Source organism: Lycium barbarum, chromosome 2 (assembly GCF_019175385.1).
Source record: "Lycium barbarum isolate Lr01 chromosome 2, ASM1917538v2, whole genome shotgun sequence".
NCBI lineage: Eukaryota > Viridiplantae > Streptophyta > Magnoliopsida > Solanales > Solanaceae > Lycium > Lycium barbarum.
This window is the reverse complement of record NC_083338.1, coordinates 67,975,135-68,002,287: the sequence shown is the minus strand read 5'-3', so window position 1 is coordinate 68,002,287 and position 27,153 is coordinate 67,975,135. Positions and strand designations below refer to the sequence as shown.

The following is a 27,153-nucleotide window of genomic DNA, read 5'->3' as shown; positions in this document are numbered from 1 at the left end:
TCTAAAACCAATTCATGGATAAAAATGCTAAATAAATGATGGATTCATGGGAAAATACCAATATCAAGGTTAGAAATTTACCGCCAAGCCAAATCATGAAGATTGCCTCCAAAATCGCCTCAAACCGAGAACAATTGTTAATTTACCAATATTGGGTTACGGGCTCGAATTTTGATAAAAATTACATTATTATGTAGCCCTCTCCATAAGGATACTAAATATATCATAAATTCTCAATCTTGGTTGAAGAATGATACCAAATTGATCATTTCCTCCAATTTATAAATATCGGTTAAAATAGATGTCCGGTGAACTGTGTCGGAAGTAGATAAATCATATCTCAATGAAACGGGCTCCTCGTAAGGATGAAGATTCTATACTCACGATCCCAATTTGGACCCTGAGTGCTCACAAATCTATCCATTTAAATAAAGAACAATTTTAGGTCACATCTCATGAATCTCTTGATTTCACAGATGGATTTATAGATAAATTATGATATAATGATCATAGTGAGTTGGGGAAACTTACGTCAAAGTATTCCCAACAATCTCCAACCTTTTGATCCCAAGAAAATCGCATCTCTAAGCTCCAAAATGTCAAAATGACAAAAATTAGGAGTTGCTGAAATTTATATGTACAGGTCGATCGTCACTAAAGCCAAAATGTCACCACTGAAACCCGTAATGTCATCACTAAAGCCTTACACCAGCAAGACTTTGCACCAGCCAGCTTGTATTTAGTATTTTGACAAAAACTTCCTCTTATGACCTTGAAATTTAGTTATTCCAGTTCATATGACTCTGATATCACAATACCAATCTAGGACGGAGGTTTCGTCATACAGAACCTCCCAAGCATCTTCTGCTCATCAACGGCAGGCCTATTGGCCAAATAGGGTGCAACACCAGACAATACCCCACCATCGAAACAGGGAGCTACGGCAATAGCTGGCTGAGCCCCTAGAGTCTGGAACTCTGGAGCAAGCATCTTGTCTAGATCTTGACCTTCAACTCAGGTCTATGAGCTATTTGGGGCGACAGAAAAAATACCTACCTGAGCCATCCCCCCGAAACATCTCAACATATGAACCAAGATGCCTTGCAGCGCTGGAGTAGCAATAAAACTGGGTGGTTCCTGTGCTGGTCCATACTCATCAGCATGATCCGACTCATCCTCATGAACCACCTCCGGATCGAGAGATACTGCTTGAGCACGACCTTGAGCAGCTGCCGGTGCTCGGCCTCTAACATATGATGAAACGGCCTCGACCCCAACATCGCCCTCTGCCTATACCCCATGCAACGTCCCTGGCAGCGGGTGCAGGTACAGGTTCCTGATCTCTAGCCAGCCGCGAATAAACGACTCCTCACCATCTGTGAGAGAATGAGACAAAATTCAAACTGAGTCAAGTACGAAAAAGAACAAAAGAATAGAAGTTTCCTAAATATCCTATAGCCTCTCGAAGATAGGTTCAGAAGTCATCGTATCGATCAGCAAGACTCTATTAGACATTGCTCTTGTACTAATGAGACCGATGAACCTAGGGCTTTGATACCAAACTGTCACGACCCAAAATCAATGGTCATGATAGCGCCTATTTTTCCCAACCGATAAAACCCAAATCATATAAATTAAGAAAATAAATTAGCAGAAGTAAAGTGATGAATGAAATATCCAATACTAAGTTTGAAAATGTTGAACAAAAACACCTCCCAAGATTTGTGTCACAAGTACAAGAGTCGTTACAATACGATACAAGTCTAAATATAGAAATACATTGTCGAAAATGCAGAAATACAATGTCTGAATACTAGAAGGATGGAATAATAAAAAAGATAGAGGGAGATGGGCGCTACGTAACAGCCAGGCAGCTCCCCACAATCTCCAATCAACTAGACTTAGACTCAAAGTGCTCCATGCGGTCCGCTCATACTCGGAATCGAATCTGCACCACAAAAGAGTGCAATAAGTGTAGTATGAGTATGAAACCACATGTAACCAGTATATCTCATAGACCGGCAACGATGCAGTAGTGACATGATCTGTAAGAAACCATCTCTTGAACCTTACAAGTCCATATTACACCCAATAGTTACGCTTGCACCGAAATAAGGATAATCAAGTGTCAAGTATTGCCAAGCAATCAAATAAACACATAATCAGATAAGAATGAAGGATGCAATGCAATATGATGCAACGATCTGCCTCAATACCACCTCTTCTCCAAAACACTTGTATAGAAGCTCCACGATTGTCACGCCCCGAACCATGGCCTGGGCGTAACATGACACTCGGTGCCTTGCTGCATGTGATCGAGCGAACCACATGACTTACTGAGTCTACATGGGACATGAACTGATGCGGAATATAAAGTAAACATGCATGAATTGTGAAAACATGGAGTTCAATAATCATAAGTCTGAAAATATTATTATTATTATATCATGAATGCGGAATTATGGTAATGTAGCCATTAAGGCCAACTCAACTGAACATGACAACTGACTAGTCTATGAAACCTCTGACACGAATCTAACTGCTAAATTGTTCACCGGGACAAGGCCCTTGGCATACCTTAAATGCATACCTGACATAAATAGAAGTAAAGACACAACTGTCACGACCCAGCTAGGGGCCGTGATGGGTACCCGGGGCTAGCCACCGAGCACCACTCGCTCTACTACTCATCTTACTCATTTAATGCTCTTTTACCAATTTTATACACGGATTGGAGGAAAATCATATTTTGTATAGAAACATAAATGCTTTATATACAATTGCCTCTCGGCCATCAAAATAATATATATATATATATATATATATATATATATATATATATATAATACCATCTTGTAAGACCATCTAACCCACACTGCGTATCTACGAGCCTCTATTGACATACTATACATATAGACGAAACAAGACTCCGTCGTGCCCAAAAATGTACATATATACCAAAAGACATAAGCACCTCCGAACAATGGAGTGCTCTCAATCGGCTGACAGCTACTAAGAATCTGGTTCAAGCTCACCTCCCTGTCTACCTGTGGGCATGAACACAGCGTCCAAAGAAAACGGATGTCAGTACGAATATTGTACTGAGTATGAGAGGCATAAACAATGAAGAAAGGTAACAATAATATAATGAGAACGTCAATATGAACATCTGGATCTGAATGACAATCATAAGAGAAGTGATGCATGTTGTCTTACTCATACTCATCATCATATCATATATGCATAACATGCAAGCTGCCCGTCCATATCGGAACAGTGTGACAATCAATAACATTAGCCCGCGTCCAGGCCTCCCGCGTCTGGGGTACCATCTCATGCCGCCCACTAGTGGTGTCTGCCCATGCCAAAAGGTCATGGTGTATCCGTATAGCTGCCCGCCTTAGCGGTGATTGCCCGGCCAACTAGGCACGGTGTAATATGCTCATGACATGCTCATCATAAAATACTTGTAATCATATGATTATCATAGTATTCTAATCATAATACATGAATAAGGCTCAAGATCAATTATACTCTACCGGGGTGACGTAAGGTCGTGATCCCCCGGTTCCATTATGGAGCAATTATTGACATTCTGCCTCACCTTGAAGGAATTAGTGCATAAGGTGAGTGTAAGCAATAAATGACATCTTTATCAATATGGCATCATCATATCATATCTCTTATCTTATATAGACATGTAGGGGTATAGGCTTTTAGCTTCTCGGAATACAGGAACTCATGAAGAGGAAAAGAACTGCTACTATAGGATTCATGCCATTAGAAAGAAAGGACTAGCCTCACATACCTTTGACGTTTAGCTAGCTATTCGTTCGCTTGCTTCTCCTTTAATGACACGTCGCTACCTTCACGAGAGAATTCGTATTGGCGTTCGTTAGACGACTTAAGGAAACACGTCACTACTTCTAGAGAAAATTGGGCAGCACTTCCTTTATTTATACTACTTTTCCCATAGTCTATATCAATTCCCAATGCTCACATCAACATCCACAATATTACAATCAACAACCATCGTTTATATACATTCACCATATTCCACCATTTTCCTCCAATTTTCCCACATTTATCCGTATAACTCATTATTGTGTTTTCGCGCATTTAATACTTGTTTCATGATATAATCATCAGTTATAACTTATTCATAATCACAACACTTCACCATTCATGATTCAATTCCACTATCATTCAACTATGGCATTATTCACTCAGTAATGGTTCATGTTCTATGTCTTGCTACAATTCAAGCTTCTTAGTCTTTCAATGCCTTAAACATCATGATAAAGTCATGAAACATACTTTAGATTATAGTTGAACAAGTCTTGAGTTGAAATGCTTCACTTAGACAAAACCCTAGTTCCACCTTCTATGGAATTTCTTGACTTAAATGATCCTTTGATGTGTTCTTACACTAGGTTTTTGTGGATTGATGAAGTTGATCCTAAATTTTCATTTGAATTATTGTTTTGGAAGAGTGTGGAATATTCTAGAGAGAGATTGGGTCGTGGAGTGAGAATGGGAAATAAATAAAATGAATTTGGATCATATTTTTATAAAATGCAAATCTGTCCCGATGCCATTTTACGGTCCATTATACGGTCCGTATAAATTTATACGGTCCGTATAAATTTATACGGTCCGTATAATTGACCGTAAAACTGATCCAGTTGTCACTCTTCTCTGTGTCAACTTGACGGTCCATTTTACGGGCCGTAAAACCATTATACGGTCCGTATAATCTACCGTAAAACTCACCCTTCAGCAATATCTTCTGTGACACTTCTGCGGTTCATTATACGGCCGTAAAACCATTATACGGTCCATATAATCGACCGTATAATCCACCAGTTCACTGAATCTAATTTCCTTCACTTCGTTTCATCTCCGATCCTTATAGAATCTTCTTAACAATTGTTCAACACTTCGATATCAATCTACGGGACGTTATCACTCGTCTCCAAAACACCGCATACGCTATGTACTTTGTTAGCCTCTTCACTATACACTAACGGAAAAATTTCCGAGGTGTAACATTCTTCCCCCCTTTTTGGAACATTCGTCGTCGAATGTTAAATGCTCGAGATTCTACAGAAATTTCGCCAGAGTTTCCCCTGTAATCTGGCACTACTAACCTGTCACAGCAACCCATAATATCATTGCCTCACAGGGCTACATCACAATATCGATACATCTATGGCCACACACGACCAAATCCATAGAAATCAAGCGTACATACCTTATATCGTCGACGTTTCATCTTGAATCTCTTCCAAGGGTTGGAATAAATGGGGGTACATAGATCTCATCTTCTCTTCCGCTTCCCAAGTCATTTCTTCCCGATTGTTGTTCCGCCATAGAACTTTGACTGATGCTACCTCTTTATTCCGAAGCCTTCGCACTTGCCTATCTAGAATAGCAAAGGCACTTCTTTGTATGTTAGCTTCTCTGTCACTTGCACATCCTCTACCGGGACAATCCTTGTGGGATCTCCAATACACTTGCGGAGCATCGAAACATGGAATACCGGATGGACTGATTCAAGCTCCGAAGGCAATTTCAAATCATAGGCTACCTGACCCACCTTACTAATGATTTCATAGGGTCCGATATATATAGGGCTCAGCTTCCCTTTCTTGCCAAATCTCATCACCCCCTTCATCGGTGATACTTTCAGAAACACCCAATCACCAATTTGAAATTCCAGGTCTCGTCGGCGATTGTCTGCATAGGACTTTTGGCGACTCTGGGCTGTCAGCAATCGATCTCGGATGATCTTGACTTTTTCGACTGCTTGTTGAATCAAGTCGGGGCATATTAATTGTACCTCTCCTGTTTCAAACCATCCAATTGGAGATCTACATTTTCTCCCATATAAAGCTTCATACGGGGCCATCTGAATATCGGAATGATAACTGTTGTTGTAGGCAAAATCAATAAGGGGTAAATGATCATCCCAACTACCTCCAAAATCTAACACAGACGCTCGTAGCATATCCTCCAAGTTCTGAATAGTACGCTCGGCTTGTCCGTCGGTTTGCGAATGAAATGCCGTGCTGAACTTGACTTGAGTACCTAGACCTTCTTGGAATGATTTCCAAAACTTGGCTGTAAACTGTGTCCCTCTGTCTGTAATAACGGCTAACGGAATCCCATGAAGTCGTACAATTTCTTTCAAGTACAACCTAGCATAATCTTCCGCTGAATACGTCGTTCTAACTGGGAGGAAATGAGCTGCTTTTGTGAGTCTGTCCACGATCACCCATATAGAATCGTATTTTCCTCAGGAGCGAGGTAATCCTACAATGAAATCCATATTAATTTCTTCCGATTTCCATGTAGGAATCTCCATTGCTTGCAACAAGCCTCCTGGTTTTTGATGTTCGGCCTTTACTTGTTGGCAATTCGGACACTGAGCTACAAATTCTGCTATGTCTTTCTTCATGCCATTCCACCAATATATCATCTTCAGATCATGATACATCTTCGTTGCTCCTGGCTGAATAGAATACCGAGAATAGTGAGCTTCCTCTAGAATTCGTCGGCGTAATTCCGCTACATCCGTTACACATAGTCTGCCCTGGTATCTAAGGACTCCATCTACGGAAACTTCAAATGGAGACTTTTCCTTCTCATGAGATAAGTCTCGGTAATGGCTTAACTGGGAATCTTCATATTGCCGCTCCTTTAACTCTATATTCAAGGATGAAGCTGCGGGGTTATTAATGCTGATACCTGCACTACCCGAATCAATCGCACGTACTCTGAGATTTGCTAATTGATAGAGCTCTCGAACCATTTCTTTATTTCCCAAAGGAACTTCACTTAAACTGCCCATTGATCGACGGCTGAGTGCGTCGGCTACCACATTCGCCTTCCCGGGGTGATATAAAATGTTAACATCATAATCTTTTAATAATTCTAACCACCGCCTCTGCCGCAAGTTTAACTCCTTTTGCTTAAAAATATGTTGGAGACTTTTGTGATCTGTATAAATATCGACGTGCACACCATACAAATAATGTCTCCATATCTTCAACGCATGAATAACCGCGGCCAATTCGAGATCATGAGTTGGATAATTCTGTTCATGTTTCCGCAACTGTCTCGAAGCGTATGCAATAACTCTCCCATGTTGCATCAGTACACATCCTAGTCCCACGCCGGAAGAATCACAATACACAATATAGCCATCTAACCCTTCTGGAAGTGTTAACACTGGAGCTGAGGTCAATCTGTCTTTCAACTCTTGAAAACTACGCTCACACGCGTCGTTCCATTGAAATTTAGCGGACGTTTGAGTTAGCTTCGTCAATGGGGCTGAAATAGAAGAAAATCCCTCTACGAATCTTCTGTAATAGCCTGCCAAACCCAGAAAACTACGAACTTCCATGGGCGTTGTAGGCCTTGGCCAAGTCTTCACAGCTTCAATTTTCTGAGTGTCGACTCGGATGCCATCATCTGAAATAATATGACCCAAAAATGTTACAGAATTTAGCCAAAATTCGCACTTTGAAAATTTTGCTTACAATTCTCGGGCTCGAAGAATGCCGAGAACAATTCTCAAATGATCTGCATGCTCTGATTCTGTGCGAGAATATACTAGAATATCATCGATAAACACTATCACGAAGAGATCCAAAAATGGCCTGAATACATTATTCATTAAATTCATGAACACCGCCGGGGCATTTGTCAACCCGAACGACATTACTCGAAACTCATAGTGACCATATCTTATCCTGAAGGCAGTCTTGGGAATATCTGCTTCTCTAACCCTCACCTGATGGTAACCTGATCGCAAATCTATTTTAGAAAACGATTTGGCACCTTGCAATTGATCGAACAAATCATCGATCCTTAGAAGAGGATATCTGTTCTTTATTGTCACTTTGTTCAATTGCCCATAATCGATGCACATTCGTAGAGATCCGTCTTTCTTTTTCACAAACAAGACCGGTGCTCCCCACGGTGATGAACTGGGCCTTATAAACCCTTTTTCAAGCAAATCTTTCAACTGTGCCCTTAGCTCTTTCAATTCTGCCGGAGCCATTCGGTACGGAGGAATAGAAATAGGCTCGGTGTCCGGTAATACATCGATAGCGAAATCAATTTCCCTTTCTGGAGGAAGACCTGGTAGTTCCTCTGGAAATACATCTGGGAATTCATTCACTACCGGAACAGTTTGGAAAGCTGGTGGCCTTGCCTCGGTGTCGTGAACTCGAACTAGATGGTAAATGTAGCCCTTGGCTATCATCTTCCTTGCCTTATGGTAGGAAATAAACCTACCTTTCGGAGAAGCTATATTACCCTTCCATTCAAGCACGGGCTCTCCCGGGAATTGAAATCGAACTACTTTCGTCCGGCAACAAACATTAGTATAGCACGACGCCAACCAATCCATACCCATAATTACGTCGAAATCTACCATCTCCAGCTCAATCAAGTCAGCTTTTGTCTGGCGATCACATATCACAACTACACAATTTTTGTACATTTGTCTTGCTATAACAGGATCACCAATCGGAGTGAATACCTCGAAAGGTTTAATTGGCTCGGGTTTCACCCCAATGCAACCAGCAACATACGGAGTAATATATGAGAAAGTAGAACCCGGATCGATCAGAGTATATACGTCACGGGAAAATATAATCAATGTACCTGTGACAACATCTAGGGAGGACTCAAGATCCTGTCGCCCAGCTAAAGCATATATGCGGGGCTGGACAGCTCCTGAAGTAGGTGCTCCCCCTCTGCCTCTACCTCTACCGGCTGAAGTCTGGGGAATCTGTGCTGTCGGGCGTACTGAAGAAGACCCAGCTGCTGACCCTGTAGGCTGAGTCCCAGTTCTACCTCTCGCTGACGGACAGTCTCTCATCATATGACCAACCTGCCCGCAGGCATAGCAAGCATCCGAACCCTGACGACACTGTCCGGAATGCAACCTACCGCACTGGATGCACCGCGGTACTGGAGGTCTCCGCTGACTAAAATCTCCCCTAAGCTGAGAATCGGAGGCCCTCGAACTCTGGCCCTGCCATGATTGAAAAGAACGATCAAACCTCATGTCTGAGAATCTGGGAGGCGCACTGGTCGCTGACTGACCTGAGTGTCTAGAATGCATCTGTCTCGATCCCCCTATATATTCGCTGCGCGCTCCCATAGATCTAGCCCTCTTACCTTGTCTTCGATCATTATCGCGATCATTTCTTTGCGGCTGTTGCCATTCCTCAAGATTCTGAGCATGGGCCTGTATTCGGGAAATATCCATCCCGTCTTGCAAATAGGCCGTCAAACAATCTCTAAATAAATGTGGCCCCAAACCACTCACAAATCTATAGACCCGGTCTCCCATGTCGGCCACCATAGTTGGAGCATATCTAGCCAAAGAATTGAATTTCATACTATACTCTCGGGCACTCATGTTTCCTTGCTTTAGATTCAAGAACCTGTCCGCTCTAGCTCGGCGGACTTCGGGTGGCAAATAGTGGCGAATAAAGGCATCCACGAACTCTTGCCATACTGGAGGAGGCACATTCTCTCCTCTTGATGCCATCCAATTGTTGTACCATAATACCGCCACATCGCGGAGTCTATAAGAGGCCAACTCCACGGATTCGGTCTCGGAGGCATGAATAATCTTTAAGATCCTCAACATTTCATCAATGAAATTTTGCGGATCTTCATCCGGCTTTGACCCAAAGAATTCCGGAGGATTTAAGGTCATAAAATCACGGGCTCTAGTACTAGCTGAATGATCACTCGGGCCCGCATTCTGTCATTGTGCCTGGGCGGCAACCAATTGTGTCAATAAATGTATGGCCTCAGTCATTTGTTGGCCCGAAGCACCCGGTGGAGGGATCGGAGCTGAGGCTCCTCCTTGCTCTTCTACATCGGGCGAGGCCTCATTTTGTGATTCACCTTCCCCTACATTCATCGGAAGCTCTCGTTCTGCCCGTCTTTTTGTCGTAGCTTTGCCCTTCTGGGCGGTTGTAGCTTTTCCCTTTGGCGGCATTCTGAAAGCACAACACACTTTTAGGAACGTAAAATCTTAGGTATGGCTCTATCGCACGATCTCATAAGAAGAAAAATGGTCATTTTCCTAAATGCCCTGTAGCCTCTTGTTTATTAATGTGGCGCGCTACACACCATAAACAAGACTCTACTAGACACGGCTCGTAGACACTTCCTAGGACGAACTGCTCTGATACCACTTTTGTCACGACCCAGCTAGGGACGGTGACGGGTACCCGGGGCTAGCCACCGAGCACCACTCGCTCTACTACTCATCTTACTCATTTAATGCTCTTTTACCAATTTTATCCACGGATTGGAGGAAAATCATATTTTGTATAGAAACATAAATGCTTTATATACAATTGCCTCTCGGCCATCAAAATAATATATATATATATATATATATATATATATATATATAATACCATCTTGTGAGACCATCTAACCCACGCTGCGTATCTACGAGCCTCTACTGACATACTATACATATAGACGAAACAAGACTCCGTCGTGCCCAAAAATGTACATATATACCAAAAGAGGAATCATAAGCACCTCCGAACAATGGAGTGCTCTCAATCGGCTGACAGCTACTAAGAATCTGGATCAAGCTCACCTCCCTGTCTACCTGTGGGCATGAACACATCGTCCAAAGAAAACGGACGTCAGTACGAATATTGTACTGAGTATGAGAGGCATAAACAATGAAGAAAGGTAACAATAATATAATGAGAACGTCAATATGAACATCTGGATCTGAATGACAATCATAAGAGAAGTGATGCATGCTGTCTTACTCATACTCATCATCATATCATATATGCATAACATGCAAGCTGCCCGTCCATATCGGAACAGTGTGACAATCAATAACATTAGCCCGCGTCCAGGCCTCCCGCGTCTGGGGTACCATCTCATGCCACCCACTAGTGGTGTCTGCCCATGCCAAAAGGTCATGGTGTATCCGTATAGCTGCCCGCCTTAGCGGTGACTGCCCGGCCAACTAGGCACGGTGTAATATGCTCATGACATGCTCATCATAAAATACTTGTAATCATATGCTTATCATAGTATGCTTATCATAATACATGCATAAGGCTCAAGATCAACTATACTCTACCGGGGTGACGTAAGGTCGTGATCCCCCGGTTCTATTATGGAGCAATTATTGACATTCTGCCTCACCTTGAAGGAATTAGTGCATAAGGTGAGTGTAAGCAATAAATGACATCTTTATCAATATGGCGTCATCATATCATATCTCTTATCTTATATAGACATGTAGGGGTATAGGCTTTTAGCTTCTCGGAATACAGGAACTCATGAAGAGGAAAAGAACTCCTACTATAGGATTCATGCTATTAGAAAGAAAGGACTAGCCTCACATACCTTTGATGTTTAGCTAGCTATTCGTTCGCTTGCTTCTCCTTAATGACACGTCGCTACCTTCACGAGAGAATTCGTATTGGCGTTAGTTAGACGACTTAAGGAAACACGTCACTTCTTCTAGAGAAAATTGGGCAGCACTTCCTTTATTTATACTACTTTTCCCATAGTCTATATCAATTCTCAATGCTCACATCAACATCCACAATATTACAATCAACAACCATCGTTTATATACATTCACCACATTCCACCATTTTCCTCCAATTTTCCCACATTTATCCGTATAACTCATTATTGTGTTTTCGCACATTTAATACTTGTTTCATGATATAATCATCATTTATAACTTATTCATAATCACAACACTTCAACATTCATGATTCAATTCCACTATCATTCAACTATGGCACTATTCACTCAGTAATGGTCCATGTTCTGTGTCTTGCTACAATTCAAGCTTCTTAGTCTTTCAATGCCTTAAACATCATGATAAATCATGAAACATACCTTAGATGATAGTTGAACAAGTCTTGAGTGTAAATGTTTCACTTAGACAAAACCCTAGTTCCACCTTCTATGGAATTTCTTGACTTAAATGATCCTTTGATGTGTTCTTACACTAGGTTTTTGTGGATTGATGAAGTTGATCCTAAATTTTCATTTGAATTCTTGTTTTGGAAGAGTGTGGAATGTTCTAGAGAGAGATTGGGTCCTGGAGTGAGAATGGGAAATAAATAAAATGAACTTGGATCATATTTTTATAAAATGCAAATCTGTCCCGATGCCATTTTACGGTCCATTATACGGTCCGTATAAATTTATACGGTCCGTATAATTGACCGTAAAACTGATCCAGTTGTCACTCTTCTCTGTGTCAACTTGACGGTCCATTTTACGGGCCGTAAAACCATTATACGGTCCGTATAATCTACCGTAAAACTCACCCTTCAGCAATCTCTTCTGTGACACTTCTGCGGTTCATTATAAGGCCGTAAAACCATTATACGGTCCGTATAATCGACCGTATAATCCACCAGTTCACTGAATCTAATTTCCTTCACTTCGTTTCATCTCCGATCCTTATGGAATCGTCTTAACAATTGTTCAACACTTCGATATCAATCTACGGGACGTTATCACTCGTCTCCAAAACACCGCATACGCTATGTACTTTGTTAGCCTCTTCACTGTACACTAACGAAAAAAATTTCGAGGTGTAACAACAACCCCGAATAAGATGGGGCTCACCAAAAGCTGATACGAGCAATGTCCTAATGAGAAAATCTGTTGTCCTGTCAGTCAATACCTGCATCGTGAAATGTAGGCCCCCGGGTAATATAAAGGGGACGTCAGCACATTGAATGTATTGGTATGTAAAGCAATTGAAAGAAATAACATGGGACATGGAATAACATGATAAGAAGTGGAACTGAAAACCTGGACATGAACATGAGCATGAGTACATATATATATATAACATAAGTAAAACATGATAAGTAAGGAGAGCATTTCATAAACCGACAACATGATACCACCACGTGGATACGTGGAGTCTGGTACCTCGCCGGACCAGCAGAGTCCCCATACCTTGCCAGGCTATAAGGTGGTAACGTGCCTGATGGATCCATTCAGTGTAAAACTAAGGTATCGTCCTAACTGGGCGGAGCGATCCTTGTCCTACGGTGGCTACGTAGTTTCAGGCTATTTGAGCCTTCTCGGTAATTTGTGCAACTCCCAAAAACATGAACATGATATAATTGGCTAAGAAGCCCATGATTTTCGTGAATTAACTTGTACTTGACTTGTAATCATGGTTCCATGAAATAACTTGTAAACATGATTTCATGAAATAACTTGTAAACATGGTTTCATGAAATAACTTGTATTTAGCATGTATGTATCTTGTATCATAGCATGAAAATAATTATATAATATAGTTGCATGAAAACTTGTAGACATGTAGGATATTCATGAAATAATCATTCTTAGTTAAAAACATGCATGCAAGAACCCATGGAATATAAGATATGAGTTTTCATGGATTACGGACTGATTCTCAATAATCATATGGAGTTATTAAGAACACAATGATAGAATAATAGCAATTCATACATAATATATTCATAGACATGGACCTAGGGTTGTCATGAGCATGGTATAGAAAACCCTAGTTTTCGTAGAAAATCATAATTTATGGATTATGAGGCGTGGGGAAGAACAATGATGTTCCCACACGTAGATAGTAACTCTACATACCTTAATCACTCCAAAACTTGAAGAAAAATCTGAATCTTTGAAGAAGAATTCCAAAAGCTTTGAATTTGGAAACCTTGAGAGGATTTTCACTGATTTTCGTAGCTACTGTTCGTGGCTCAAAGGGTACTACTCCGGACCTCCAAATCCAATCTCCACCGTTCATATTTTAGACTTATGTGTTGTAAACATTCAGTTAAAATTTGGGCTTGATCCAACGGTTAGATTATTAGAAACCACCAAATTAATATGGCTGGTCGGAATGAAACTCAACAGAAAAATACTAGAGTTTTCTCCAACTTTTTACAACTCTTGATTTTTATAGGGTAACGGGATGGATGGGTTTATTCTAGTCTTTATAAATGATAAATCTTGTAGAATACAAAGGTTCTTGATTAAAATATTTACCTTGGAGGAAACCTTTGGAAACTAGATTGCCAAACCAAATTCTTGAAGGTTTCTTGATTTTTCTTGATTGCAAGAATGAGTTTCTTGCAAGATTGAAGTGTCTAGGTTCTTTAGGGATGGAGGTAGAGAGAAAAAGAATAGTCTCTTAGGGTTTAGAATAGTGTTAGGGACGTTTTTAATTCATACAATAATAAAATAAGGAGTCCCAATTCGAGTAGGAAAAGACTAAAAACGTAACCCAAAATCTGAAAATTCTGCTCCAACTAGTGATAGTAAAACAGGCATACCTCTTAGCACAGGGCTCCGTTTGAGCTCCATAAGATACCGTTGAAAATCTATTCCAAAGGGCTACAACTTTCATGTTTTAAGTTTTCTCAAATTATCAACTAATCAAGGAGTTATGGGTGCCCGAAGTAGGCTGGTCAACCACTTTCGTAATACGTACAAACTTTCAAATTTTTCTCTAAAACTCTAACGTTACGAGTCTAACATAAGTTCTAAGATACGAGGTGTTACAACGATAATCTTTGGGAGTTTGTGATCAACGGGGGACTCGCGAGGTCCATATACCCGGCACTGATGCCACGTGCCTGTGCGGATGATCTCAATGCACTATCACAAAATCCTCAGCATGAATGATCTACTCCACATGCCCAATTTATACTCATATCCAACCTCATGTCAATTTATGGCGTGATAACATCAACAGAATAGGAGAATGACAAGTGCATCTCAATTAACCATGTACAGAGATTAATGTTGTGTTTGCTTCCTTTGTATTTAGAAAGCTTCTAATCAGTTTTCTGCAATTTGTACGAGTTACTGAATTTTTCTTATTTGTGTGATAATGGCTTGAACTTGTGATTGTTTTCTAAATTTTCTGAAAATTCTGAAATAGTACTATTTATAGAAAGCCTCTTGTGAGTCATCTAATGATCAGCCATTGTATGGAACGTATTTTTCTTTTTTTTTTGTTGTATCCTACCTGAAAAGACTACAGCTTCTATATATTCGTTTGTTTTTGTTTATTGTTCTTTTATAGGTTAGCTGAGACACAAAGACAATTGAGTTCCGGTTACTCAGAGATGGAAATCATGGTAAACTTTCTGCTCTCTGCGGTTAATATGCAACAATAGTGTTGTTGCTTATCGATATATATTTATATGCCCATGGTTGTACATTTTTGTTGTTAATATTGTTTGGTGTTTCTCCCAAAGATGAGGTCGGAGTATTCTACTTGTCCCTTGGCGTGACAGCAATGACTTTGATAGACATCAACCAAAAATTAGTAAATTGTCTGATAGCCTAGAGTAAACACATGCTACACAACTCGACAGTTTTCTCTTTTTTGATTTTTTAATTATACAATTATTTTGTAATTTACATTGGTTAATTAAGGACATACTAGCTGGATGTGCAATTGGTGATTTGGTTGTTTTTAATTTTCTCAGAGATCTGGTTGATTTATGGCATACGTTTTCTTGCACATCCCACTGATTTTCTTCTACTTTGCTACATCAAGGCTTAGCTATCATTATAGGACATAGTTGAAGGCAAAGAAAGGTTTGAGTTTTTTTTTTTGTGTGTTCATAATCGTTAGAGATATTTTTCTAAAGTTTGCTACTACTTTTTTGTCCTAATTAATCGTAAATTATTTTTTAATCGTTAGGATTTTTTTTCCAAATTAGAAATAACCAATAAAAAAGAGAGTGAGACAATACACTACTAAGCTTTCTATCATAAATAAAATGAACAAATAATTTTTTTAAAAGAGAATTAAATTGTCTTCAATTCTAAATTCTAAGTTAATAAAAGACAAAATTATCAAAAAATAAGAAGATATAACTACCTTTTTATAAAAAAAGAATCAAATTATTTTCAGTTCCAAAATCTCCTAACGTAAATCCAAGAGGAGATACCTTATTAAAAAGGGAACTCTAACTACTTTTATTACGGAAAACTTTGTAGGCAACTTTGTTGCTCATCAACCGAGAAATTAGAAATGTTTCTAACCTTATCTTATTTACGTTTTGAATTCTTAAAATGTTATCTTTTTACTTTAAACACAACTTAATTTAATTATAGTTACAAAGAGCTATTAGGTTAGATGCATCAAAGACTACATTTGAGTCAATGTAATATCCTTATTTTGTCATTTAAATGAATGTTGCATCTCTTTTGACATTCATTAATATTTTACATAATATTAACCTTTTGTATAATATTAAAATTTATTGATACGTGCAACACACGTACGCTAAAATTAGTTTTAATAAAATTGTCTACAAAGACATAAGCACTCGTAGAAATTATTTGTGGCTAACTATTTAACTGGTGTTGTAGGATTCTTCAATAATTTATGCAGAATCTTTGAACGATTGAGAGGTGCACAAAGCCCTATAAATTAAATGGCCATATTGCGCGCAAACATTTAACTTCTTGAAAGTGTTGGAATATAGCATGCTTTAAACGCGGAGGCAGTTCGATAAACAACTTACATGTAATCCAGACAACTAGCAATTTTCAGATATTGAAAACATAAATCGAAATACTTCTTGAAATGTGAGCAAAGGTCGTCAAGAAGATGAAGATCGTCTAAAAAGTTGGCCCTCCAATTCTACGGCCTTCTGTTGTGCTACCCCGATCTATGTAATACTCGCAGGGGCAAGTATTTCTCTCCAGAAAAACGTATTCTCAATGATGGAATAAGACCCTATTTGTAGCCACAAATGGGACAGTCGAAAACCTAAACCAAAATGTGTAGGGAACTGCTACTACACGTTTTTTTTTTTTATAGTAAATCGTGTCCCAATCGTGCTAGGTAAATGCTAGGTCTTCCTTTTCCATCAACAAGACTAATTTCAATTAAATCCTAATTATTCAGATACAACAGGGACCACAAAATTAATTAATGAGGCTTCTTATTATGAAATTAATTTTTTTCTTAATTAATCCTACTATAATAAATTACGAATTATTGAACTAAAAATTTGTAACTGCACTCCTCAATTCAATTTCGAATTCTTCCATTAAACCTTATCTAACTCCTCATGTTAAGATTCAGGTACTAATTAAATAAATCACTGACAATCTAATTTATGATTATTCCTTTAGACTTTCGCTTAACTTATTTCATGTCCGGATATAAGATTCGCCTTCCGGGTTTCACATGAAGACTTAAGTTTTCATAAAGGTGTATCATCAATCTCTAAACCGAGACGTGAATTCGATCAACTAACTATTATTTCGCTAATGTATATCGCCATCACCAATTTATCAGGCATGTTGACCCCAAAAGAATCTCGTCTTTTAATAAATCAAAACAATAAATAAAATACACAGCTAATAATTATATCAAGATTAAGAGTATAAGTACATTTAACGGACTAGAGAATTCGTTTTACCAGGTCAGTATAAAATACTTACCTCTACTTGGTCCGTTCAATACATAATATTGTAGTAGCACAAAAAGTTGGAATTATACTATTCCCATAATCAAGATAAATTATATTTAATCTTGTGCTACAATCATACCGATAGTTTGTCCAATTTTCATCTTACATTGTGAACATAAACTTTATACTTACAAAAATCGATGATTTAATTTTCTGTGTATAAGCTTAACTCTATACACTAAATCACCTACTATATAAGTAAAGGACACACAGATGGATACATGATCTATTTATAATTAAACTTTATTAAGTTGAATAAATAAATAAACAATTGTTCCATAAAGAATATTATAACAAAACACATGGTTTATAGTATATTCTAACGTCAAAAACCTGTGTGGTCAAACCTTTCTTGACAAATGCTAGCAAATATTTCATCACTTAGGACCCATTTGGCCGTGAGAATTATTCACCTTTTTCTAAAATATTTTTTCACTTCATGGTGTTTGGCCATAAAAATTTCAAATACAATTGTATTTGGAATTTGGAAAACAACCAAAACTTGTTTTTCACTTTTTCCATTTTCTATTTTGGACCTTTACTTCTTTTTTTTTTTTTTTCAATTTTTACCCTAAAAGTTCATACAATGTTTTTCACTGGTCAGAGGCAACTTATGTTGCTCTCCACTCCAACAACATTAGACATCATGTGCTTAAAAGCCTCTAAAAGTAAAGAAGCATGTGAGAATTTTATAACAAAATCATATTTAGAGATGTTATATTTTTTGTGTACACCCGTAAGTCCCCCAGTTGCAGCCTTTTGATGGAAAGGAACCATCAGTTTTGGCACTTCATAAGCTGATCTCAATAATTGTTATATTTCTCGCACTGGTTATGTTTATTAATTGCTTTGGGGTGATTTTGCTAGTTTTTAGAAATTGCGTATAAATCATATTCATGTTTTTTAGGAAAAGTACATATCAACAGCCAGATATTATTTGCAAAAAATTTTGGCCAAACACAACTCTAACTCCAACTTCAAAAATTCCAAAAGAAGTGATTTTTTTTTTTTTAATTTCTATGGCCAAACGCCTACTTAATCATTTCATCTTCCGCTAACAAGCAAAGCCGTTATCGAGGTACTTCGTATCATTTTCATTCAAATGGGAATGAGTCCACTTTCATTCCCAGTGCGGCTTAGATTAATAAAGTCTTTCGGTTTTTGAATGGTACGGTCAACTCGTTTGATTCATGTGTAGAAAGAAATTAACCTGCAAATATCATCTATTGATTAACAACCTGAAATCTAATCTACTCTTCCTTGCTTTGGATCTTCGGCATCCACGATCTTATTAGAATTTATTCTGATTTTTCTATCATATTTGAATTTTACCTTTTATTACAGAAATGACAAAGAGTGTATCATTATTTATTTTTACTTTCTCAAAAGGAAAATACAAAACCTTCATATTTGGGTAACTCCTTTTTTAAGGAAAAGACCTTGGACTTCTATTAATTGTGAATCCTTCCTTTCCACAAGAACATAATAACATTCATAATGTAGTTGTTAAAATGGTCTTGTTAAGGGAGATTATTATCTCTATATTTTTCTACATTAATTTTCTCATCTGTCGGTTAGTTTAATTTATTTTGCACATTTTTTTGGGCAACATGCATAAATTTCATATATTTTTCACTTTATGTGAAATTTATGAAATTAGAGGTGAAGATAGAGTTTTATTTAGTTATACTTTTTGTAAAGAAGATTTGAAATAATGTTCCTGTCCAAAGTGTACTTAAAACTTCAAAGGTGAAAAAGTGAAAAGTAAGTAAAAAATAGATATAACTTCAAGAGGATAAGAGTTTTAAATTGACAATAAAAGGCAAAGAGAAAAGGGGGATGAACAGGTATCGTTTCCTGTAAAGACTTTTGTTTGTGTCTACTGTCTAGTAATTAATGGTACAAAAGGATAATTTTTTGAAATATCATAAGTATCTTACACATTAAAACTATTAAAATTAACATTAAGAACATAATAACATTCATAATGTAATCGTTAAAATAGTCTTGTTAAGGGAGATTATTATCTCTATATTTTTCTACATTAATTTTCTCATATGTTGGTTAGTTTAATTTATTTTGCATATTTTTATGGGCAACGTCCATATATTTCAAATATTTTTCACTTTATTTGGAATTTATGAAGTTGGAGGTGAAGATAGAATTTTATTTGATTACACTTTTTGTAAAAAATATTTAAAATAATGTTCATGTTCAAAGTGTACTAAAAACTTCAAAGGTGAAAAAGTGAAAAGTGAGCTAGAATATAGGTATAACTTCAAGAGGATAAGGGGTCATTTGGTGCATGGTATAGGCTGAGATATTTCAGCACTAATTTTTTATACCGTGTTTAATAGAAGGTATAAATTTATTCTGGGATAAATTTATACCTCCTATCAAACACGGTACAAAATAAAGCCTAATCCTAAGGGTGGGATATCCCACATTATTCCACTAAGGTTGGGACTATTTTATCCCATCTTCCAGACGGGATAAAATAATCTCAAGAGGTGGGATAATTAGTCTCGAAATTATAATTCTGGGATAATTTTAGCTACTTACCAAACGACCACTAAGAATTTTAAATTGACAATAAAAGGCAAAGAGAAAAGGGGGATGAACGAGTATCGTTTCCGTAAAGACTTTTGTTAGTGTCTACTGTCTAGCAATTAATGGTACAAAAGGATAATTTTTTGAAATATCATAAGTATCTTACACATAAAACTATTAAAATTAACATTTGTTATAAAATAAAAAATAAAAAATAAAAATCAAGCTAGGCGCAATATCACAATTTACAAGGGAAATTCGTATTATGAACATTGTTTTAAAAGGCAGTGTTAGGACTCGCCCCGGGGCTCGCCTCGGGGCAGGGCAGTGGCAAAACTCTCTGGGGCTAACGTGCGGGGCTTAGTTCCTATGAGGCTTATGCCCTAAGTGCCCAACCGTACGTCCTAAACACGCCCAGGGCTCGCCTAACAGTTCTTACACAAATTATATTTTAAATTCCTTAATTAAAATCATTCACCCTCATAATTGTTTAACAAAATAATGATACTTAATAGTTTTTCATCTATAGAAATAGAAGATTGGGTGTAACTCATATAACAAGTCGTAGTATTGGATATTTACTATTTGAGAACGTCGTGAGGGTGAATATCACTTAATTTTAAAAAAAAAAATAAAACACATAGCGGAATTGTACATTTCCACTTGTCATTGGTCATAAGTCCTATGTATTAGAATTATCATATAATTTTATTTTTTGTTCATGAAAAAGTTATGTTTTAATTGTAATATTGATAAATTTTATTGATTATTTGCTTATAGGGAGATAAAATGAATAGTATGATAGTAATAGTGTTTTAAGAAACTGTATTTTTTTCCGTGTTTGAAAGTTAAAATGTTAAAATTGATTTACATTTCATAATAGCTTTTATTTCATTGTATTGTTTATACTTGTAAAATTATGTTATATATAATTACAAGTTATAAGCGGTGTATAATGGATTGCTTTGATCATTTTTTTGTGAGGATCAAGCGCGCGCGCGCTCTCACACACACACACACACACACACACACATATATATATATATATATATATATATATATATATATATATATATATATATATATATATATATATATATATATATATATATATATATATATATATTTATTTACAGTTTTATTTTATTTTTTTATGTAATTTTATCTATTTAAAAATATTTATTGTAATTATATTATTTTAAGAAATACTAAAAATTAAATACCCATGGGGCTTACGCCCCGTGCCTCGAGGCTTACGCCTCGTCGAGGCGTATGTAAAATGCCCCGCCTTACGCCCCGCCTTTTAAAACACTGATTATGAATGAAAATGTAAAAGAAATTTCTAAAATAATCCCTAATTAAAATAACAAAAGTATTTGGCATTTGATGATCTGGCAAATCTTCAAGAGGATAAGAAGGGGTACTTCGTCGGTGGCCAACCATGCGCCGTCCACGCCTCAATCGACTCTTATAGGTTTGTTCACATCCAAAGCACCGACATATATGAGGGAATAAGAAAATTAATTAACTAATTAATTAAAGCAGAATCAAAATTCAGTAAATGACTTGAAATAGGGCTGTTCACGGTTTTGATTAAAATCAAAATCAAATCAAAAATTTAACCAAATCGAATAAAAAAAACCGATATTTGGTTTGGTTTGGTTTTAAATTTTAAAAACCGATAATATTTGGTTTGGTTATGGTTATATTAAAAAATAACCGAACCAAACCGATAAATTATAGACATAAACTTTATAATTATTTATATATATAATATTAGTTTTTCATAAATAATTATAAATATTTTATACCTTTTAATCATTAATTTGATTTCTGGTCTACTTATTTCACATGATTTTTTAAGGCCCGTGTTTTTAAGAATATGTCCAAGCCCATGTCTTTAAGTCTTTTAACTCTTTAAGTGTTAAGTGTAAACCTATTAACAGAAGCTCACGTTAGAGTCTAATGTCTTTAACTTAAATTTTTAGCCTTTCTTTGTCAGCCATTTGATTTTAGATTGTTTTTTCTTTTCTTTTTTTCGAATTTATACCTTTTTTTTCTTGTCTGAATGAGTCATAAACTTCTAATATTTTTCATATGAAAAGGACAGAGGTTGTAGATTTGGAGGTTCCTATAGAAGATACTTCAGTAACATCAGCATTTGCTGCAACTCAAGCACATGGTAATGTCCTAATACTTCTTCCGTGGATAATCCTCCTAAAAAGCAGAAAAGAACAACTCCTTGTAGTCGAGACCCTAGCCTTGGGGATAATGATAGAAAAACATCTGAAGTTTGGGATCATTACCGAAAGTTTTTTTAATAAAATGGGAGAATAGAGGGCAAAATGCAAGTACTGCCCCAAAGTTTGGGATCTTTACACAAAGTTTTTTTATTTCATATATTTTCATTTTAATTTTAGGTAGTCTTTATGTTTAATTAATATGTATGTTTGTAATAACAACTAAAAGCTCCTATGCTCTACTTTATTTCCAGGTATGTATATTAAGCTGACAAAAATGGTGCAGCCACTACTTAGTTAGTTTTTTAGCTTTATATGTAATTGTAGACAATAAAATCCGCGTCAAGAGAATAATAATCAAGACAGGAAAATATCGCAACAATCTTTGTATTTGATTTCAGAATATGAGTGTTACAATCTCTATGATTCCTCTGATTCGTCTTTTCAACGATAATTTCAAGGGCTTTTGAGCTTATTCTTGAATTTGATGGATTTGATCTTGACTTGTACTTAAATTCAAGGGCTTTTGAGCTTGATCTTGAATCTGGTGGTCTTCATCTTGAACTTGTACTTGGATTCAAAGGCTTGAAGCTTGATCTTGAATCTTCATCTGGATCTCTAGAACTTCTAGAGAAATACTTGAATGCTTGAATGCTTTTAGCTTGTAGAGAAATCTGCAGCGTTTGATCCACGAGCTCTCCCTTGCTTCTTGTTAGAACTTCTGTCCCTTTTCTGAATTATGAGACCCCTATTTATAGTTGTAGGATGGAGGAGTTGTGATAAGGGCGGACTTCTTTCGACCAATCAGAATTAAGCTGACATGTCGATATTTGATTGGCCAGAACATGTCACTTGTACACATGGCGCATCTTCATTGGCCTTTGGTTTGTCTAGGCATGCTGCATCATGTTGACACGTGGCATGACCCTATAGGCTTCTTTATTTGACTTGGCGTGCCACATCGTTTGACATGTGGCATCAATTTGGGCCTCTTGAATTAGATGACATCTTGGGCTTGATAAAGTGGACTCATCATTTGTAGCCCAATTAAATGGACTAGCCCAATGAAATTGGACCATTACTTAAATCCATATTTATTGGACTTAAATAATTAACCCAATTATATTAATCCGTAATATTTATTTGGACTAATATATCTTGAATTTACTATAATCCGAATTTCTTACGGATTTAAATTCAATAAAATTTCATTATCTTCAAATGCCCCTTACTTCAAGACTTGTCAGAGTATAAAATCATTAGATTTTTTGGAGACTAGTTTTGAAGTATATGTGGAGTATTAAATTGACAACTTCGAATACCCCTGTGTGAACAATTGTATCTGAGTTTAATTGCATCCATTTCCACTTTTTATGCCTTTGCCAATAATTCTCCAGTGACTTGAAAAAGCCTTTTTCTTTTTGACCTATACTCACGTGCCTATGCCATTGTCTTTATTATGGACTTCTTTACCAAGGACCAAAAATAAAAGGCATGCAATTATGCGGGTCCCATGTGTCCCCATTTGACTCAAATTGAAATACCCAATTTCTTTCGCACGTTTGTATCAGACTAGGATTTATTCATTCACATCTTGTGGGACTCTGTATTTGAATTGTCATTGATTTAGGACACATTCTTTTAAACCAATCAGGGCTGCTATTGAGGTAAAATCACCGCCCTTACCCATCTATAAATAGGGACCTGCACTCCTTTATTTTTTTCATCAACTGTGCCGTCTTAGAATCTTTGACAGGTAATATTCTTCTTCAGCTTCTTATTTCACTGTCCCGTTTCTTTTCCCTTTTTTTTTTTTTTTTTCCAAACGACAATGATGAGTTCTTGTTCAAGAGAATGACTCATGTATGAAGAAGGTAATATTGAGGCGCAAAGGGATGGATTCTCGTTCCCGCCTTAAGAACGGTAAGGTAATCTTACGGCGCAAAGGGATGGTTACTCGTCCCCGCCCTAAGAACGGTAAGGTAATCTTACGGCGCACAGGGATGGACACTCGTCTCCGCCCTAAGAATGGTAAGGTAATCTTACGGCGCAAAGGGATGGTTACTTGTCCCCGCCCTAAGAACGATAAGGTAATCTTACGGCGCAAAGGGATGGTTACTCGTCCCCGCCCTAAGAATTTAGGGAGTTCATTTGTCAAGGTCTTTGTACCTATGGATATACGTCCAAGTCTGCTACTAATAACTTCTCTTGTCCTTTGCAACTTGAAGAGATGATTTACTTCAGACACTACACTTCCCCATCCACCAAACTAAGGTATCTCGTAGTTGAGACTGAAGATGGCGCGGACCAACTAGCTTCTTGATTCATGCCATACTAGCTGGGCGATATGCAAGTCCGTGGCCTTCTTTGAGGAATCCGCTTCATATAGCAAATTGGACGTCGGAGAAAACCCACAATTCTAATCGATCATCCAAGATGTGGTCACTCCAAGCACCAAACCATCATCATGCCAATATTGTGTCCGCGCTACCATGCCTATCTCGTCGTATAATCCCATATAGATCATCCCAGATAAATCCAAGAATTTGGCTCTACATGCTGAAACGCTAATATTTCTCAGATTCAAGCAGTCTCGCCAAAACAATTCATATCTCGACGTAGGGGCGTTGAAATCACGAGCCGAAAAATTCCTAAGAAACTAGACTCATAAATCTAGCATGTATCCAAAAATCAGTGTCAAAAAACATATAGATCATCCCAGATAAATCCAAGAATTTGGCTCTACATGCTGAAACGCCAATATTTCTCAGATTCGAGCAGTCTCGCCAAAAAATTCATATCTCGACGTAAGGGAGTTGAAATCAGGAGCCGTAAAATTCTCAAGAAACTAGACTCATAAATATAGCATGTGTCCATAAATAAATGTCAACAAATATATAGATCATCCCAGATAAATCCAAGAACTTGGCTCTACATGCTGAAACACCAAGATTTCTCAGATTCGAGCAGTCTTGTCAAAAAAATTCATATCTCGACGTAGGGGATTTGAAATCACGAGCCGCAAAATTCCCAAGAAACTAGACTCATAAATATAGCATGTGTCCAAAAATCAAAGCCAACAACAATCTGAATAGTTCCAGATAAATTCAAGAATTTGACAATACATGCTAAAACGTCAATAGTTTCAGATTTGCGCAGTTTCGTCGAGAAAATTCATATCTCGATGTAGGAACATCAAAATCATGAGCCGCCAAATTCTCAGGAAACTAGACTTACTAATATAATATGTATCCAAAAATCAAAGTTGGAAACCCTCCGGATCATCCCAGATAAATTCGAGAAATTCACCTTAGATTTTTTTATTCCAACTTGACGGATTTGAAGGATTGAACTTGAAGGCTTGCTGGATTTTAAGACTTCAACTTGCAGACATGGTGAATTTAAAACTTTAGCTTGAAGGCTAACATATTTGAAGGCTTCGCCTTGCAGTTGCAATGGCTTTGGACCTCAACTCAAAGAGTTGCCGGATTTGAGGCCTTCAATTTGGAGACCAATGATTTTGCAGACTTTAACTCCTTGATTTAACCAGTTGCTTAAGAGATTACAGTCATTCCATTGGAGAAACCCATTTGTCATGGAGGTTTGCCTTCGTTGGACTACAGATATTTAGTGAGGGTCCGAATTGAAGAAGAACGATACTTGTATGTACGATCTCCATGCGCCTGGTCAGGCGAACTTTATTTTGAACAATGCATAGGGGGGTGCGTTTTGTTTTGACTCATGCGACTGAACTCAGAATAAAAGTCTAAGCGCCTACGTACCTCGGTGAAGAGGATCAAGTCATACACGGTTCATCAAAAAATGAGTTTTTTTTTTTTTTACTCGGGCGACTGAACTTAGACTAAAACTCTAAGCGCCTACGTACCTCAGAGAAGAGGATTAAGTCATATCGTAGTTCAGAAAGAATGAGTTTTTCTTTTTCTTTTTTTACTCATGCGACTGAACTTAGAATAAAACTCTAAGCGCCTACGTACCTCGGTGAAGAGGATCAAGTCATACCGTAGTTCAGAAAAATGAGTTTTTTTTTTGTGTCCTAACTTTTGCCTAGGCCGCCTCTTGCGAGATTTTCAACCTAGCGGACATTTTCTTGGGCCGTGCACAGTTTATACTCTTGCGGGCCAGGAGTTGCATGTCGTTTATGCTCGTGCCTTAAGGAGCGTCATCTCGCTTCAAGGATAGTACTTTTTCAAGAACTTTGCGTTGATAGGACTGATCCTCAAGCCATCCGCATCAACAAGCTTGTAAGCGCCACTTGAATATGATTCTTGTACGAGATATGGTCCATCCCATTTTGAGGTGAATTTGCCCCCAGACTTATGGGAAACTATAATGGGTCTTCTTACTGCAAGGACTTGATCTCCCACTTGGAAGGACCTCAAGCGAACTTTTTTGTTGAAGGCACGAGATAGACGGGCTTGATAACATTCAAGATTTTGTTGAGCCTCCAGCCTTTTCTCATCAAGTGCTTCTAACTCTGCAAGACGCAATAGAGCATTTTCCTCTTCGGTGAGTCCTTCTTGAATAGCAAGTCGTAAAGAAGGTATTTGGCGCTCAAGTGGTAGGACTGCTTCAACTCCATAAGCAAGCGAGTACGGGGTTGCTTGCATTGGTGTGCGGTAAGTTGTCCTATATGCCCACAAGGCTTCTTCCATTCGTTCATGCCAATCCCTTTTGGACTTGGAGACAACCTTCTTCAACAAGTTACACAAAGTCTTATTGAACGCTTCAGCTAAACCGTTGGCGGCAGCATGATACATAGAAGATTTACGTTGCTTGAAGCCAAAGAGATGACAAATCTTGTTCAT

General features: G+C 37.6%; 1 protein-coding gene across 1 annotated transcript; it reads right to left on the bottom strand.

The window, feature by feature from the left end:
• Nucleotides 1-822: 822 nt before the first annotated feature.
• On the bottom strand, nt 823-27,153 carry LOC132628629 (uncharacterized). The gene is made up of 4 exons (XM_060344394.1): nt 26,791-27,153; nt 1,374-1,376; nt 1,057-1,290; nt 823-969 (listed from the first exon to the last, which is right to left on the bottom strand). The coding sequence occupies exons 1-4, from the start codon at nt 27,151-27,153 to the stop codon at nt 823-825; spliced, it is 747 nt and encodes a 248-aa protein (XP_060200377.1).